General features: G+C 37.7%; 2 protein-coding genes across 4 annotated transcripts; one reads left to right on the forward strand and one right to left on the reverse strand.

Annotated features, from left to right (window-relative positions):
- Positions 1 to 6177: 6177 nt before the first annotated feature.
- On the forward strand, positions 6178 to 11046 carry LOC121977195 (protein TIFY 4B-like). 2 transcript variants are annotated; one of them, XM_042529769.1, is made up of 9 exons: positions 6178 to 6634; positions 6713 to 6876; positions 6948 to 7129; positions 7456 to 7543; positions 7634 to 7796; positions 7884 to 7949; positions 9651 to 9708; positions 9802 to 10019; positions 10679 to 11046. In XM_042529769.1, the coding sequence occupies exons 1-9, from the start codon at positions 6193 to 6195 to the stop codon at positions 10693 to 10695; spliced, it is 1398 nt and encodes a 465-aa protein (XP_042385703.1). In that variant the 5' UTR covers positions 6178 to 6192; the 3' UTR covers positions 10696 to 11046. The 2 variants fall into 2 exon arrangements, with proteins under 2 accessions (XP_042385703.1, XP_042385704.1); XM_042529770.1 differs by lacking the exons at positions 9802 to 10019; positions 10679 to 11046 and having other exon boundaries at positions 7884 to 7975; positions 9651 to 9696.
- Positions 11047 to 15695: 4649 nt separating this feature from the next.
- On the reverse strand, positions 15696 to 18381 carry LOC121977196 (histone H2A variant 1-like). 2 transcript variants are annotated; one of them, XM_042529771.1, is made up of 3 exons: positions 18248 to 18381; positions 17916 to 18025; positions 15696 to 16162 (listed from the first exon to the last, which is right to left on the reverse strand). In XM_042529771.1, exons 2-3 carry the CDS (start codon positions 18021 to 18023, stop codon positions 15866 to 15868), a joined length of 405 nt encoding a protein of 134 aa, XP_042385705.1. In that variant the 5' UTR covers positions 18024 to 18025; positions 18248 to 18381; the 3' UTR covers positions 15696 to 15865. The 2 variants fall into 2 exon arrangements, with proteins under 2 accessions (XP_042385705.1, XP_042385706.1); XM_042529772.1 differs by lacking the exon at positions 18248 to 18381 and adding an exon at positions 18089 to 18237.
- Positions 18382 to 19231: the final 850 nt, after the last annotated feature.

A 19231-nucleotide genomic window follows, 5' to 3' on the forward strand; every position in this document is an offset into this window, starting at 1 on the left:
ACTCCTGAAAATCGAGAAGATTTATTTTTCTTGATTTATAATGATGGTATGCCTGTATAAATTGAATTAAACTGGTTTCGTACTGGTTAGTCGGTTTTGTACTGACTTATTTAAATTCAATTTTTTATATGACACGGGCGATTACCACATTGACTCGTCGCGAAGTGCGACGAAACCAGCTCCGAGAGGAGATTCAGGAGATAGAGTATAAGTCTGCTTATGGAGTCGACGGACATGTTAGACGGCTGGATAGACTATTTTGGAAACTTGAGCAAGAAGAGTTTCCAGTCCTGGACAGTTATAGGATCTGGGCATTGATGCATTCATTGCTAGAGTATCCTAGGATAATAGCAGACTATGTATGGGGGCGTCATGAAGGACGAGTCACATATTAAGTACTATGTAAGGAACTACTTCACCATATGGGTGAAGAAGAGCCTGAAGAGTCTGAAGAGGACCAGGAGATGCTCGAGGAAGATCCAGAAATTGATCTGATGGAGAATTCTAAAGCTGCCCCATCTGAGATTATCCCAAAAGAGTCCAGGTTAATAGGGATAGTGTTGTCTGCTATACTAGTGTTTGTCCTAGTGGGAGCAGTGTTGACTTATCTAGTTTACTAATATTCTGTTTACTGTCGTTATGTACGAACATTGTAAGTTCATCTAGTTTTTTGGTCATGTAATAATTTCTGTCATTATGTATTAACAGAATTAAATAATGAGACGTTATGTTATATGTTAACAAACTTGGAAATGATTAGTTCATTTCATGACATGATTAGTTAATGTGAATATGATTTGTTCATATATCCATATGATTAGTTCATATGAAAAATGATTAGTTCATTTTAATAATGATTCGTTCATTAGATGAGATGTGTGCAATAAAATTGATCAATGTTGATTAGATTAGAACATACAAATGATGAGTGGAAACAATGTTATCACTTGATTTTGTAAACTAATTCTAATTTACACTGAGTCAATGATTAATTGTACATATATGAATTACACTAAAATAATAAATAATTTATTTATTTATGTAGATCATGGCAACTAAAAACATCATAGCTAAACTCAATAAGGGTGAGAAATTATATGGGGACAACTACAAAATCTGACACCTCAAGATACAATATGTTATTGAGGAACAAGAAGTTCTAGAGGCTATAAACCAAATTATGGAAGAACCAGCTGATGGTTCTACAGCACAGCACAGATGTGACCTTGATGCCTATAAGGCATGGAAAAGGAAAGACTCCATTTCTAAGGGAATATTGATTAGTTCAATGGTGGATGACCTGGTGTTTGAATATGAGTCATTACCATCGGCTCATGCTGTCTGGGTAGCCCTTAGAGAGAAGTACAGTGGAGTCAGTCTGAGTAAGCTCCATCAGCTAACTATCAAGTTTGATAGTTGTAAAAAGCGCTCGAATGTTACCATGGCCCAACATCTCAGGGAGATGAGTAATATGATTCGAGAGCTTAAGACTGACCGATGAACAACAGGTTCAGGTAGTTATCCGTTCCCTTCCTGATTCATGGAAAACGATGAAACAGAACCTGACCCATAGTGAGAGTATCAAGACTTTCACTGATGTCTCACGCGATGTGGAACTTGAGGCGGAGAGATTTGAATCCGCAAGGATTTCGGGTCAAGCTTTTGTAGCTGAAGGTTCTAGTTCCAATAATAAGAACAAGTGGTTTAAGAAAGGAAAGGAGGCTAATGTTGTTGTTGCGAAAAACCAAATTAAGAAGAAAGGAAAGAAATATTGAAAAAAACCTAAGAGCAGGTTGACTTGCTTCAACTGTGGCAAAGCAAATCCGCCTGAGAGGTGGTTAGGCCATTGAAAGCAACAGTCGTTGGATCGTACTTATGATTTTGTCGGGTTGATGGTCATGTGTCATCTTTTGCGGATTTGTCAAAGGCTATCGGAACCTTTCCGTGCTCAAGTTGTTGGAGGTTGAGGTTGAGAGGTTGACTAGACTTCCCAAGTCTGAATGGAAAATCACTAAATGAATACTAAATCCTCGAGAGAACATACTCTGAATGACCATCTCAAGTCCAAATGGGATGTTGCGGAATGACTGCCGAGTGCTCGGGAGATGACCTGAGCCCAAGTGGGATGCTACAGATGGAAGGTCGAGTGCTCGAGAATGCAAGTCGACTGATCCAAGAGAAACACTCAACTATGTTCAAAAATGACCCGAGCCCGAGTGGACTACCATATGACGAAGGCTAGCTAAGCGATCGGGGAAGGACTCGCGAGTCGAGAATAATTAAGGCCGGGAACTCGATAGTACCTCCGGATGCTATTGCATGTCCTCCGCTTCGAGTCAGACTGAAGAGCGAAATCGAATAAACTCTGATTGAGTGCTAGGTTGAAGGGAAATTAACTTGGATGGGAACCCCGGATACCATCGCACTCTAATGATTAGTCTCGACTCTTGATAATACAATATCAACCGTACGTATAGTTACAGTCCACTCAACCAGATAAGAGCAAGCATGTTTTCACGAACGTAACCTAATTAATTAGTCTCGATAGTTGACTCGACAAACTATTACTCGTGTTTTTATAGTAATTAATTAAAAGTTGTGTCTTTGCAATCAAAGCCAAAGGGGTTTAATTTGATTACGATGACGGCCAAGCATAATAACTTCCCATCTTCTTCAATAAGCTCGTGACCTTTGTTGGTTGGATCGTCAAAATGTGCTCGTGTCGAGTTCATTTTCAATGCTACATTTTCAGTCCTTCTGCTCTCTTACTCGTTCCATTCACGAAAAAGAGTTGATAAAATAAGAGTGTTATTGTTATGTCCTAATCATTAACTAATACATTGATAGAAAAATTTAGACAAGAAGAAACACATAATTAAATTAAATTGAATGAATTGTGCACTATAAATAAAATAGTTAATTTGTCATATTATCTAATGAAAACGACTACAAGTTTGGTCACCTAAAAACAAGCCTTGGAGTTAGGTAATAGTACATTTTAAAGATTAAGAAATGTTCATTTAATCCCTAATACTTTTTTTTAAAAAAAAAATACTAAAATTCTAACACTCTTGCAAAAACCCTAATCTTTTAAGTTTACTCTCTCTCTCTCTCTTTTGCATTATCAATGTCATCGTCCATCCTTATCGTCATTAATTAGCATGCGTCATTGTTATAATCATTGTCTTCCCCAACCTTCTGTCTTTCAAATTGCAGTGTTTTGCAAAGAGTGTAGATATATATAGCTAAAGTAATAAAACTTGAAAGAGTGTTTTAAAATTTAATTTTAAAGGCATGTTTTTAAAATATAAAAGGAGGAGATGAAGTTCTAGGGTAAAATTAAAATAGTTTATATTTTGATTTTGAGTTAGCACTATTGTGTTGGTCCCCGCAGACAAGCATTCATGCGAGCTCCCATGCTTGTGTGTCTCCATCTGCCACCTGTCATCTTCCTCTATCGATGATACACTCCGAGTTCCCGGTCGATCGTTGCCTATGCGCGACAGCCCCCATGTGCACGCAACCCTCCTCCCTATCCCTTACATTACGCTATGACAACCGACGAGTCGACACGTGTTATCCGAGGATGACCCAAAAGGAGGTTAACAAATGAAACCCCAGTCACCTAAACCAACCACTCAATTAACTTATCCACTTGCTCTTTTATCCTATAAGAGTTGCATTATGTCCCTAGTACTGTTATAATTTCATTTTTTACTATAAGATATATTTATAAGATTTTTTTTTAATGGGACGTGTAACTAAATAATGTTAAAAATTTTGGTCATTTATCATGAGCGTTTCCTAATTTATCCTGAGAGTCAGTTTCGTGTTCAGATCGGTCACCTCCAGGATTAGTCCATGAGACTAACTGAGTTTATCATTTTTTTTATAAGAGTTGTATTAGTCTCCGGAACTATAGTGTTATGGTAGAACATCCAGATTATCATCTAGGTATTCATGATTTGATTCTTAATTATGGAGTATTTATAGAAATTTTTTCTCTAAATGGACTGCCAACTAAAAGATGATGGGTTTTTGAATTGATCATTGCACGTGCTTCTCAATTTATTCTAATGATGATAAAAAAATTTTATGAGACCAAATTCATCATCCCAATACCAATTAATAAAGTTAAATGAATTTATCATTCTTACATTAATATTTATATTTATTTCCTTTTATATCTATGAAACCAACATTAATGTATTTTAAGGTAGCCGATCCACTATATATCTTAACTTTTCATATATAGAAACAGATAGAGAAAAAAAAGTTACATTAGCAGAGCTAAGTCATACTAAATCCAAGATAACTTGTCTTGTGAATTGAAATATTTTATTTGTAAATTAATTGATGTGGTAGAAATCTATTTCGCACCGTAAAGTGATGATGCACCCATAGAAATCTAGCTATCTCTACGAAAACTAATATGTCTCAAAGGACTTGTTGAGAGTTAGCCAACGTAATTCCTCCCATGTCTAAATTATGAAACCCTAAAAATAATATAATAAAAAAGTGATAAATAATAGAGTAAAAAATAGATTAATAGTAGAGAGTCTCTCTCATATTCTTTTATTCTGTTTTATCATTTTTGTCTTTATTGTAGTATTTTAGGGAAATGTGATGATTTAAATATCTAATTCTTATTCGATGATTTATTGTAGTATTTTAGGGAAATGTGATGATTAATAGAGAATATTATCCTTTATTTTATGTAAAATTCGTCTCTTTATATTTAAATTTTTGGATCTGCCATTTGACTCTACCACAAAAGTCATTTAAGTAAAGATTGTCTTCGTGAAATCACTAGTCTTTTACATACACTAACCTTTTGATTTAGTTATTTTATTTCATCATTTTTTTTATTCATCACCTACACAAACATTTTTTTTAATCGGCTTTAGATATATCATTTATGCCGATTATTAGAAAATATTTATAAGGGATGAGCTATTCTCAGGTCTTATTAAGAAAAAAATCATCTGTTAATTCATCTAATCTACCATTATTCTTACATATTTAAAAAATTAAAGAGATATTCCACCGCTGTATAATTATAACGGGATCTAAATTATTATTTTTTAATTGAAACCACGTATATATCTCTTCTTACTGACTTTTTATTAATCGTTGTTAACGTTGCATCTCGACGTTCATCAAATATTTTATACCATTCCCTTTTTATTTTTAGCGGACCATTAAACCATCGAGCAAATCCATTTTTATTACGTCAAATCAAATCATGCTCTAGAAGCTCCTTCAACCCCATTTTAATATATATATATATATATATATATATATATATATTCTTGTGATCCCTTAATAATGCATGTAATATTTTTTAATCTCTAATGAATCTTTGGATCATTGAGTGTTAATTATTTTAATCATGTCAAATCACTATCAACACATGACTTCTGAGTTTCATGTGTATACTACTAAATTTGTATCGAACTTAAATCCACAAATAAAAAAAAATCCATATAAAAAATATATATACAATTTCAATTTTTTATTGCATCAATAAATACTAAAAATACTTAAAATGGAAAATTTATCAACTAAACATAAATTTATAAGACGCGTAGTGTACGCGAAAATCCGAGGGTGAATTTACAATAACTGAAAACTTGAAGTGGTTCGATGATTATTGCTAGGACCACACGAATAGAAAGAGAGGAGAAGAGCGAGTGGGGCCCAGTAGGCGGGTGGTGGTTCCACTGCTACGCGATTGACGCAGTGTTACATAAAGCAGCGGCATGTACATGGTAGCGGGCGCGACGGACAATGTTAACAGTGGTACGAGTCAGAGAGGGAGGGGCACTGTGTCGGCGCAGAGCGAGGAGTAATCGGTGGCGTAGGCGATTGGTCTCGCGGCTCGCACTTTATGCAGCAGCCCGTACGATGGACACCCGATACTCGCTTTGGGCAAACAGCAAATTAATTATGGGGACTCACTGCTCCGCATCATGCCACGGCTTGCGCGGCAGTCTATGCGTCTGCGTCCTTTGATTTTTTAAATATTTTTTAAAAAAACGCCTTTGGACTAATATAGCGTAAACGTAATTTCTTTTTAGAAAAAAAACTAGATTGTATCGAGCTTCCAAAGCATGATTTGATGAATACTAATAATTCAGGGTCTTGTTTGCTAAATAACAGCATCGGAGGCGGAGTGGCATTTGGGTAAAAATGCGAAGAGAAGGAGGGGCGGTAGTGGAAATTCGATGGGAGGCATTAACTAGTGGGAGCGGAGAAGTGACGTGGCACGATGGGGTAGCAGCGGCCACGGGATTAAAAAAAAAAACTAAAGACCCCAACGAAGAGGAGACGCCGCGGCCGAACCCCATCCATCCTCCTCCTTCCCCCCCTCCTCGCCTCATCCTTCCCCACTCGTGCGTGTCTTCTTCCGCCCTCTTCTCATCCTTCTTGTCGTTTACTGCGTCCAGTGGCGGAGTCCATCGAGATCGGCACCCTCGCCGGCTGCCGGAGAGGCCGGATCGCGGACGCGGAGCCATGAGCGCGGCGGAGAACGCCACGCCGCGGGAGCTGTTGGAGAAGCCGCTCGCCGAACTCACAGAGGACATCGCGCAGCTCACCCGCGAGGATTGTCGCCGCTTCCTCAAGGCCAATGGTTTGTTCACTCTAGCCCCTCTCTTGGTTGCTGCTTTTTTTTTTAAGGGGTGGGTCGTGAGGGGAATGGGTGGTCTAGGGATGCGGCGGCCGTCGTGGAACAAATCGCAGGTGATCCAGCAGGCTATCTCACTCAAGGCGCTCCGCGAGGGGCGGCCGGGCTGCGATGACTGTCCTGCCGGCGGCGAAATACGCCGGAAGTGTGTCCCTGCTTGTGGCCAGCAGCCGCAGGCGTCTCCCGAGGTGGAATACCGTTTTCTCCTCTTTTGCGTAGCCATTAGGCAGGAGCTTGTCTTTATGCCTCGTTGTTCCAGGATTCTTTCCTGCCTAGGGAAGCCAGAAGATTGCTGTCCTCGCCGAAGGAGAAGGCCCCGTACCGGAGAAGAGACCCGATCTCTCTGTTGCAGTACTCTGCCGGATCTCCGACTTCTCGGATCCCGATCGCGATGGGAGACCACGCTGATACCCTGTCGGAGAACCGGTTCCTCTCTGCCAGGTTCGTTTCCCATACCCCTCTCCGATAACCTTTACCTATTGCTACGGTGCGCCGTGCAGCGGTCCCCAACTATTCCTTTCGTCGCCCTAAAAAGCTACCCTCGTGCCATCCGACGGATGAGATCGTTCTTCCCCGTACGAACCTACCTCCTAGTGGAGTAAAGGAGTTCGTCGGTGCGCGTACGATCCACGGGTGGACCAGCGGGTGATCTGTGGACCAATAATCCATAGTCGGAGAGGGTAGCATTCCGATTGGCTGAGAGGGAGCGGCCTGATCCAGTACTGTCATTAACGTTGACGCTGTTGGTGCTACTGTTCCGTTGTCAGGACGACGGCAGAGCTGCCGGTGGCGGCGCAGATGACTATATTCTACGACGGGACGGCAAACGCCTACGATGGCGTGACCTGTGATCAGGTAAGTTGAACTTTGTTACTCAGCTCCTTTCTGTCGCCTACAACAACCGCTACTCATGTGCTGACACAGCTGCGGCCCTCGGCCTCGCAGACCAAGGTCGTCTTGGACCTGGCGGCCAGCACGACCTGCTTCGACGACGTCCCGAGGCCAGTGCCCCCAGCTCAACCGCTGGCCTACAGCCGCCTTCCCGGCTTCCCCACGCCCAGCGTGCCTCCCCGGCTCTCCGGGCCTCTCTCCTTCCTTGCGGCGAACGGTATGGCGGCAACCAGCTTCTCCGGGAGATTATTTGGCCAAAATTCATCATTTTTTATCTTAATCGGACGGCTGTGATCGCGCGCAGGCATCGCGGGCCACCACGCGGCGGACGGCGCGGAAGACGGGAGAACACCGCGGGAAACAGAGACTGGTAAGCGAGCAGAGCCGTTTTAGCGGGTAAATTTACGTTTTTTTTTTAATTGTTTTTTGGTTGCTGTCAATTGTCAAGACTGATTGCGAGAGAAATAATGGGCCCTCTCGAGTGGTACCATTCCGTGAGACGCTGCCTTATGGTGGGGCCTCCCTGCCGGAGTAGTTGGTTTTGTTCAGTCCAAAATTTAATGTCCCTGTGGCATATAATTCGCTTAATGCAAAAGATGGGAAAAGGACAAAGATGGTAGCAAAAAAGAAATATAAAAAAATTTAAAAAGAGGGTGGGTGTTTATGGTACTGATTGATTTATTTCTCTTCTATTTAAGTAAAATCAAGTGTCATTGATTGTGGTATCCTTACTCTGTTTTTTCCTAGGAAATATAATCTTGTGTGCTTGTGCTTTGATTAAACTTCACATTGCCTTCCAGGGTGTCAGATCATGATGTCAGTTGATGTAGTATCATATTATATGTTATAAATTTATTGTGGCATGCCGTTTAATATAAAATATTAAATAATAAAAAATAAATTAATTTTGTTAGTTTATTTTGAATTAAATTCTTTATAAAACTTAGTTTATATGAAACAAAAAGTTACTAAAATTCTTTAATAATTTACTTTCATAGTAACTCAATTTATGTCCACCATTTAATTACTTTCCTATTTATTTCTCTTAATTGTGTGTTAGGTTGAAGTTTAGTCTTTGATATTAAATGGTTTTTTATGGCGTCCTGTGACAGGTAAAATAATTAGCGATATTACTAAAGATTCGTTGTTGGTATTGTTCTTGTGATTTAAAAATCCACTTTTTAAAATCTTATCATACAAAAATGAGTTTGATTTGGCTTTTGGTAGTTAGAGATTCTAAAAATGCAGTTCCTATTTTGACATATATGGATTTAGCTGGATATATCTTTGATGTTTGGTCATCAAACAGCGTTCAACTACCATATTCCCTGGCCCATCTGTTGATCACAACGTTCACTGAAAATCAGATATCCTCTAGTTTTTTTTAAAAAAAAAATTGTTCGTTACTCTACAGGATGTCTGCCTTACCTTAACAAGAACGTTAGCAACTTACCATGTTACCAGATTTAGTAATGGTAGGTTGCATAAGTTTATCATTTACTCATTACATGAAAAGGAATGTTCGAGTATTTGTTAAACAATCACTTTTGTCTACCTTTGAACAGAAAAAAAAAAAACAGTTTTATATGGGGTGGGGGAATGAGTACAACCGTTCAGGCTCTAAAGTTAGTTGTGCTGTGCATCTGTATTTGCATGTGTAGTGCTCAGATCAAATGTCATTTTGAAATATTTTGTTCGGTGAAGCTAGTATGTAAAACTATTTCTTGTTTGTCAAACAAATTTTTACCCTCTGTTTGCCAAGTAATTTTACTTGCAAATTTATTTGCTTCTCTAATCATAAAATTTTTCGCTGAATGTTCTAAGATTGTGACATTTTGAAACTGGCTTATGCATATTCTTCGAAATGCATTAGGTTATTTAAAGTGAAAGGAGGTAGCTTCTAGGGTGCTCCTTACGTTGTATTAACAGACTAGTCTTCTCTAACAGTGCAAAAAATGTGATCCTGATTACATGGGCAAATTGTGGTTGTCGAGAATTTTCAATATGTTTTTCATTTTGTAATAGCTTCATTTTGCCAACATGAATATTATTTTTTATTTTGTTACATCAGATGGTGGGACAAACAGAAAAGCCTCATTGCAGAGATACTTGGAGAAAAGAAAAGATAGGTATTAAGTTCTGCCATAGAGACAGATTCACTCCAAAATGATATCATTTTTTTGTTTTAAGGAACAGTTCCTCAAACCTTATCTTTTGTGAAGGTTCAAGGGTAAGAAAATTCTTGGAGGGCCAACTTATTCATGTTCAGAAAAGATGTACTTCAATGAGAATTTTAGATGCCCAAACCCGATTGATTTTACCAACCTGAATATGACAAGCCTCTCGCCAACGACGCAGCATCAAGCACCTCACTCTCCAGCTGGCTGCTTAGAAAATCAAGGTCGAACAGGCAGATTTCTCATCGATCTCAATGTTGATGGTGAGTGAGAATTTGCATGGTTATGTTTGTACATTCACATGGAAAACACTGTTTAATATTAGATTATGATTTGGCACGCTCATTAGATTCAAAAGAAGTTCTTGAAGAAGATTCTAGTTAAAGTTTTATTGGGTATAGATCATTCCTTTATATCAGGCCATACTAATTGTGTTTTTTTTTGGTTAGAGAGTATCTTTTATGTTGAGACAGAGGCAAGAATATGCTTCCCATGATTTCACATATTGTGTGAGAGGTTGGTGATAGACACCATTGAAAGAAGAAATGAAGAAAATTCATAGCCAATCTAAATTTTAAGAGAATTTACGCACCAATTATATAACCTTTTCATATTATTAAACTTTGGTGAGGCCAAGTATTTCAATTATAGTAGGATGATGAGATTTGGACATTTTGACTATACTTGTGTGTGTTTGTAGGGACTTCAAGCTATACTTGGGACATTTTGACTGTCCGTCTTCTGTCTACTTACAATTTTTGGTCTTTCAAATCTAGTAGCTTCTCTTTAATAGCCTCAGTTACAGCTCAGTATTGGTTATAAGAATATTAACATGCTAGTATTTTTAGGGTTAGGTAACATAATTTTAGTCTGCTGCTTGCTACTGCAAATCTGATAGTGATTTTATCACAATTTGTATCAGGCGATGAGAATTGCTGAAGCTGTAGCATATTGCTTGGTATTTAAGACATCTGTAATTTTGCATTCACGATCGAAGTGGGGAAAACTGCGCACACAAGTTGCAGAGGTTCTACAGTTTTGAGGAATTAGTAAATGCTAACCTATCTGCTTTATTCCTAGATTGATGTATCTGTGAAATCATGGTTGTTTCCCATGTCGATGTCAGAAACCAACGTGGTCAGGTGAAAGCTGAGTTAAATTGAACAGTCTGAAGGTTGCTGCTAACCCAACACTTTAACTGTTATTGTGTAGTTATCTTCCTACCAGCTCATGGCAGTAAGCATGTTCCCATTAGATATGTATTAGAAAATGTGGGTGTTGTTGTGTTGATGGCTGGCTGATATTGTTTGACCTCATGTTTCTTTGCATGAGATGCTTACGGAAGTAGTTATTTTTGAATGCAACGCACAGCTACAATCTGAGTTGCTCGCTGTGTTGGTATTTGAATCTTCGCATCGATCATGATTTGAATAATGGAAATCAAATCAGCTACATCGGGCAATCAAATAGAGTTTTCACATGATATTCATATATGTAGGTCAATCACATTTTATTTTATTTTCCCCTCTGTTATTAATTATTTATTTATTGGGTCTCGGAGGCGAACTATTGTATTGGGATTAAAAGTACCATCACAACAGAGATTTGTTCACAAAATAAAAGCCTCTGCTCATTTTCTCAAAAAGTTTATTTTATGTTTTTGTTATTTGAAAATCAGATAATCCCAAGATATCACGAATCAAAGAAGGTAGCGAACCTAATGTAGCAATTTTGAGATTGCAAAATCATAAGATCGATTTGGATGGGAGTCATGACGATTGATAGATTCTGTCGTCGTCGTCCAACCCACTAGCTGCAGTAGTTACAACTCTACTAGTTTGTCCCCAGGATTGGATTATAGTACCCATTAGCTGCAGTAGTTGCAACTAGTTTGTCCCCAGAATTAGAGTACAATAATAAGACATCCAGATTCATATCCAATTATAATATATTTACAGATTTGTTTTTAAAATAAGGAATGCAATCAAACGATGCTAAACTTCTAAGTTAGACATCACATGTGCTTTACAATTTATCCTAATGATCAGTGAAAATTTTTTATGAAACCAAACTAATAACCCGAAGATAGTCAAAAGGACCTTGGATTTATCATTTTATTTATTTTTTAACAATTCTGCGGGCAGAGGAGTCTAGTGGCATCGCATCTCAAAAAGAATCTCAATCGACGCACAAGGGCCCCCTATGCCTCTCACTCACTGGTCTCAACGACCTAGAAAACATATAAATTAAAAATAGATTTTAAAATAACTTTTTTTTAAAAATATTTTGAAGTTAAGATCAAACTGCGTTGTACGTGTTTCTAAAGCAGGATTTTCTCGATGGACTATCCTCCCCGTCCCCGGTCAGATATGGAGGCACCAAGATCCAAAAATGTGTTTCTAATGGACATAATCGCAGCATCAATCAAGACTCACCGGATTCTGCGCCATTCAGAAAGAAAGAATCAAATGCAAAAGAAGAGACACATCCCAACTTTATCAGAACTTCCCTATGCAGGGGACAAACTTTACATTAATGTTCTTTACTCACGCGCAACCTTCAAAAGAGTTATTATAAAAAAACCTATCCTGTAGGGGAACCCCACACATTAATGTTCTTTACTCATGTACAACTTTCACAGAGTTATAGGAGGAATAGTATGCATGCCGGAAGGTATATAAGTAGAGCAAATAAAGCAATACTGATATTGGGGATCACAACTACATGATTAAGGACCGAGATTTTCAATGAAGCTCGTGACATTAGCTTAAGTTGAAAGGAGCTTCAAATTCACCAAGTTTAATTCATTTCACATCAGTTGAATTGCTTCCAGATTGAGCAAACTCAAAAAAAAAAACCAAACCTCTTGAGAAGTGAATAGGACTCTAGGCTCCTTTAGACAAAATTACATTCCAACTCAAGCCAACTCAACTATCCCCCAGTTAGCCTTGACCAAATTCTACCCTTCTAAACTCATCTAGCTATGATAAAAAAAAGAATGGAGGTCCAAGCTGAATCAATAATATAATTAGCAGACAATTAGTAAAATCTCTAGTGTTGTAATGGACCTATAATGTTCAATAAAGTCATACGCCCACCACAAGTACTACTATCCTTCACCATATTGTTATGTCTTTTATTATGAGTGACTCTGTTGGCTGAGTAATGAGCATCTAAACATTAATCATCTTGCAGATCATAAAGTTGAAGCTAACTACACGATAGTTCAAATGAATACCTTGTTGAATGTACAAGTGCCTGTGGTACTGAATTCCTGAATTCCTTTGTGGATCCTTGCAATGACAATCTACAAATTCCAAGGTTTCATCAGCATCCTGAGGTGTTGGAGAAGCATAAATGGCAGTAGCACCTATATAAACCAAAGCAACAAGCAAGAAGGCTGTTTAGTGAACATGATTTATATATAGCAAAACCATAGAATGTTGAAAAGACAGGAGTATCTGCTTTACTCCACCTCTATGCGGAAAGGTTTCTTGTAAATATGACCACAATGAAATTAGGGTCAGCAAGAGGGTTTTAGTGTCTCTGATGACAACACATGGCAATGTAGCCAAGAGAGATTATACTCGTTAAGAAAAAAAAATAGAAAGATCAGCAGAAACATGAAGATGACAACCTAAATCACTTAATCGGTCATTTCTTTTACAGACAAGTTCGGTAAGAAGACTACACAAACTAGTAGTAGAACAACAGACTTCATATCTCATAATCTATGCTTTCGCCTATTATACCTAGACATTCACAACGTGTTGACAGGAAGCAAATGTGTTAAGTTGCATCAAGTTGAGCAACATAAAGAAAGACTGACAAGTATTCGAGAATAGTAATCTTTTTATATCTATAAGCTCATGTCATGTCCTCTGCAGTTCAATGAAGCTCAGTGAACATACCTTTGAGGTAATATGAGAGGGCTTTCTGCTGGCTTTTGTCCGAAGCTATTGTTCAACAGGATTCATTAGTTTCTAAGTATTGTTATGTAGCTAAGACATGAATTTATGAAAGAAACATTGTATTGCTGTGGCCACTGGGACGATGCTCTGAGTCAAAGAAGGCACAATTTAAATCCACATTGAAGAGCAGCGCAGGACCATGTCACATGTCTTGCTATTATGTGCTGCTGCCTGCAAAGTTTCATAACTTTGATTCTTGCTAGGGTTGATGGCCCCAACAATTTACCCACCGCTTGCAGGTAATTTGTACATATAATAGGGCTAGTTATCATTGCCACCTTGCCTCGACAATGATTCATCTGCACTGTTGAAAATAAGAATTAGTAATCGTAAACTTCACAACTAAGCATAAGTGTGCAGCTGCAGTAACAAATAAAACAATGAGCACTGATCATTCGGGTTGACATGTCATACTATGCAGCTAAGCACTTCAAAGGTTGTTCCAGATGATAACAGTTGATTGTGCAACTTCTTGAAACAAGGTCAAGTATTGACCTTCAAGATAAGCACAAGGTTGAAACTGAAAATGGGAGAAGAAACAACTGCTGCATCGTCTTGAACTGAGGCATACCTTCAGTTGGAGTTTAGCTGAGTATGTTGGTCTTGAGAAACCTCCTAGTTCCAGGTGACCCTCTAACTCCGTGTCCATCCAACACCCTGCTCAAAATTACTCATCAATTGTGGAAGAACTCCATCTGCCCAACACCATGCCCTCCTAATGAAGGGCTCAAAACAATATCCTTCGTGCTGCAAAGAATCAACAGTTAGAACCATGTAACCTAATTTAACGGCTAAGTGCTAGCTGACATTTTCTAATCAACTGATAAAAGTCTTCATATCATTCACTATAGTGTGTAGTAAAGTGAATAAAATTTATCTACTATTGTTTGTTTCACAAAAATAAATTTGCTAGGGTATTTTACCTTACTGTGTGTGGAAGAATGATAATGTAAGAGAGAGAGAGAGAGAGAGAGAGAGTTGAATCCACTTTGCCAGCAAAATAGAAAAATTAGAAGTCAATTTCTTAATAAGGCCATCAAGTGAACAAACATACCTGGTGAGTCAAAGTTCTAAAATATCAAGTCAATTTCAGAATAAAGAATATTTCCAAAAACTATGGAAGAAACATCCAAATAGCAGCACATGATCTGATATAAATCCACACAAGTCAAGAAATTAGATCAGGAAAGCTTAAAGATAATATAAAATCACCAGTACAGTCAACATACATACTTGACCTGGCAAGTGCTGATTATTTTGCACAAAAAGGGGAAATTTTCATAACAACTTCAAGAGTAGACTAACCAATCAGAATGCATGATAGCTCTCCATGGCAATGAAGCACGAGAAGAATGAATTCAGCCTGATCATAATAAATATCCTGATAGGTTATCCATCAGATAACATGACAAACCAGGCTTACTGCACTACTGTAAATTAGACTAAATGACCATCAATGTGTTTTCAGAGTACCAGCCTGGTAATTCACAGCAAAGTCAAGTATTGTACTGCGTATAAAGACATGGAGTGCTGGAAAACACCAGGAACACATAACCATAGATAATCAAGAGAGAAATATAAGTGAGAAAAAAAAAACAAACAGAAGTCACTGGGATGGGCTAAATGCTATGCTACCACTAATCAACAGGAAAAAACAGGAGTTCAAAAATTAGTGTGACAAGTGGTAGGTCAGGTTGGACAGGATGGCATACAACTAGATGTACACCGCCATAACTGAATGAGGCATACATCTAGATGTAGAGTATAATACCATTGTCCCCCACCTACCCTAGTCTCAACTCAGCACCCTTTTTCCCTAACTACATCTCCACTCTCTCTTTCATATGGATATGAGCAACCAGGACATGAAGGAATATTGGAAGGCGGATTTCAAAATATACCTAGCAGAAATTTCCAATGTTAGATTACATGGTGGATATTAAATCTAAAACTAAGACATTATGTTGGTAAATCTGGAGAGCAAGTAGAAAGGCAAGCATCACTATGTTCAAATTGACGCCCACAGTTTCACATTTACCCCTCATAAGGTATACAGTTTCATAATCAGAACAACAAAATCACTGGTCTGATCAGGTTTACATAGCCATAAACTTTATATCCATGAAAATTAAACATAATCATTCTTTAGTAGACTTGTTAATGAGAGACTTATGGATGTGAGGGATGACTCCGCCACCAGCAATCGTGCCCTTAATAAGGGTATCAAGCTCCTCATCCCCTCGAATTGCTAGCTGAAGGTGGCGCGGAGTGATACGTTTCACCTTCAGATCCTTACTTGCATTCTCGGCAAGCTCCAATACTTCCGCTGTTAAGTACTCCAATATTGCCGCCGAGTACACAGCTGCAGTTGCTCCAACTCGGCCATTAGCTTGAATCCTTGTCTTCAGTTGACGATGAATTCGACCAACAGGGAACTATATGCATCATGTGTACAAGAAACAAGGGTAAGCAACACACACAAAAAACATTGATTGATGGCCAATTGAATAAGCTTAACACACCACAAACAGGCAACTTTCCTATTTCCTTAAGGGCAGTTCTTTGGAGAAAGAACCACATATAGAAATTACAGTCCAAGCTAAACAGGATTGATTTTGTTTGACCGGGACTGGAGTGAGCTGGGTAATCAGACCTGGCTCAATTATGGATCCAGGTGTCCATATAGAAAGGAGACCAAAAGAGATCACAGATGATCATCTTTGTTAAAGCAGAAGAGAGAGCCCAACTCACTACAAATGTCAAGGCGCTAAGATGGGGGACCTCTTAATATTTGAGAATGCTTAAGAAGCCTCACTTGGCAATGTCATGAACTAAAGGATGATCTTTATTCTCCTCACTCTTTGTCCCTTTAACAAGCCCTTGTAATCTCACCATTGCCAGAGGTGAAGAACTAACTTGGACACCACGTTAAAGCTGAAGAGGGGCACCAATCTCACCAAAATGCTAATGGCATTTAGGTGAAGGATCTCTTGATATTTAAGCATGCTTAAGACATCATGTGGCAACAAAGATCCTCTCTTTTTCTCTTCCTACTCCCTTTAACAATCTTCACAACCCATCTGAATATGCTTTTCAATAATTTGCATAAAAGACATTCTGGCTGCATAAATTACAGTTCCCAAACAAACCATGTAATATTCATGCTAGTAACTTGAACACTAGTCATACAATAACAAAAAAAAAAAAAATGACCTAGATATTTCCATAAACTACCATAACCATACAAAATTCAACATGATCTAGGACCAAAATCAACAGGCAATCTGATAACCATAAGCAAAAATTGCCCCAGGATCCATTTATACTTATTGGACATATCACAATGAACAACTAGAAATTACATCCCTAATCACTATATCTTGGATTCATTTTAAAGGAAGAAAGGTTACCAAGAATACATTTTAACCACATCAAACTAGAAACATTAAAATGATCAGACTCCGATATAAAAAGAAACTAGAGAATCCAAAATTTGTCCATTTATGATCTTCATATGGGAAACAAAATGGACAAAAAGACAGATGAAAAGGAACTTAAATGGCGGGTGGTATTTGCACATTTTTCAGACAACAAGGAACTGTGATAACTGGTAAAATTATTCCAAAGATGTCCATGGTCTCGGGAGGACGGGTTCCATAAAAAATGACTCCTCTAGGAGCATCAGTCATCTCCTATGATGCACCGTGATCAGTTAATTGAATGTCCAATTTGTATCAAAGTATTTTTTTTTCTTATGCGCCGTTGTTGACTCCGTAGCCGCAACAGTTTGGTATAACTTTACTGATGCATGACATTTCATAATATCTTCTACAATAACATCCACTTCTATGGCTAACTTGACTTTGGCTTAAACATTTCTAATTCCAGATACATAACCAAAAAGGGGTTCGGATATGAACTATAAATCAACACTTCACACCTAGCATGAGAAAAGGGTCAAATTACAACGACCCTAGCCATAGGTACCTAGCAAAGATGCCAAATCTCAAGAGCATAACATAAGCTGCAGTACATATATTCTCGTGCGTCAGAAGGCATCAAACACCGACACAACTGGACCACAGCATATCAAACCCGGATTTCAGAAAAAGCTCCATGTGATTCTTCGAATAGGAAAGAAAAGAAACCGAAAATAAACGAGAGTGAAGTCGAGTCAACGAATATCACCTGCAAACCGGCTCGTGCAGATCGGGAGACAGGCTTCTTCTTGTCCTTGTCCTTGTTCGCCGCGGTCGTCTTCGTCGCAACGAGCCCTTTCCCTCCCTTTCCAGCCATCCCTGAGCACAAATGATCACAGATTAGAACGGAACAAGCTCCGCCAAAGAGATTAGCAACCGTACATCTACTTGTTCAGTGAGGAAGGAGAAACGTCGGGATCTGAGCAGAAGAAGCTCAAATCCGTCGGCGTAAAAGCCCTAACTAGGAAGAGACGGAAGCGCCGATCTGTTGGAGAAATTCAAATGGAGAAAGGAGGAAGGGGGGAAGAGACGGAAGCATACCACTTGGTGTTCTCGCGCCCTGATCTCTGCGGGCGAGGCAGGGTAAGGAATGGAGTCAAAATGAAGTCGGTCACATTTTTGGATAAGTCGGATGAAATTTCTGGCGTTTTTTTAGTTTTTTATTTTGGTTGGGGCAAAAATGGAAAATATCAGAATATTTGATGGAACGAATGCTTCGACAAATAAAGAAGAAAAACGGATTAATATTTTTTTTAAAATTATGATTTGAGCTCATCAGTTTCATAGTTGCCGGGAAGTTTTCTCAAACCTCGTAAATGAAAACAAATAGAGAAAGAAGAGTAATTTAAGATATCTCTTCAATATCACAATCCAATCTCATTATAATATCTATCATTTTATCAAAAAAAAATATATATATATAAAATTCACTATAACATATTTATTATAACAACATATCTTTTTTATTCATATTATTTTTAACATTAACCCTTATTATTTATGAGTTTAATAGACACTCAATCATTTTAAAATTATATTATATTAAATAAATATAATTTTACTATTTTTTAAAAAAAAATATTAAATTTTTTAATATATTTATTATTATTTAAAAAACAAGATGAGAGAAGGTGGTTCATCCCTCTTAACATTTTTCCCTCTCTTTTCTGTGAGTGGACATTACACTCAAAAAAGGTGTTCAATAGACATTATGGATGCCCTTCTAGTTAAAGTTTTAGATAAGCTTTTTTTTTTTTTTTTTTTTTTTTTGTATCATCTTAATATACCATATTAATAATATAAAAATTTATTGAAATATTTTCAATGATTAAAATTCTAAATAAATTTTTTTGTATGTTCTAATTTATAATATACAGTTACATATTATATCAATTACGAGATAAAAAAATAAATTTAAATTTTCGCTACTACTCTTAAACTATAAATCTCAAACCTTAATTTTTATAATAGTTCAAGATTTTTTATTTAATTGTTTTGATTTTATAAATTTCTCATAAATTTTAC

Source organism: Zingiber officinale, chromosome 4B (genome assembly GCF_018446385.1).
Source record: "Zingiber officinale cultivar Zhangliang chromosome 4B, Zo_v1.1, whole genome shotgun sequence".
Taxonomy (NCBI): domain Eukaryota; kingdom Viridiplantae; phylum Streptophyta; class Magnoliopsida; order Zingiberales; family Zingiberaceae; genus Zingiber; species Zingiber officinale.

Excerpts from the sequence above, each read along its gene's own strand:
- LOC121977195 (XM_042529769.1), top strand. The coding sequence starts at position 6,193 with ATGCGAAGAGAAGGAGGGGCGGTAGTGGAAATTCGATGGGAGGCATTA. Across the intron at positions 6,877-6,947 it reads AGCCGCAGGCGTCTCCCGAG|GATTCTTTCCTGCCTAGGGA; the intron begins GTGGAATACCGT and ends TCGTTGTTCCAG. Across the intron at positions 7,544-7,633 it reads ATGGCGTGACCTGTGATCAG|ACCAAGGTCGTCTTGGACCT; the intron begins GTAAGTTGAACT and ends TCGGCCTCGCAG.
- LOC121977196 (XM_042529771.1), bottom strand. The coding sequence starts at position 18,023 with ATGGCTGGAAAGGGAGGGAAAGGGCTCGTTGCGACGAAGACGACCGCG. Across the intron at positions 16,163-17,915 it reads CTGCACGAGCCGGTTTGCAG|TTCCCTGTTGGTCGAATTCA; the intron begins GTGATATTCGTT and ends TGATGCATATAG.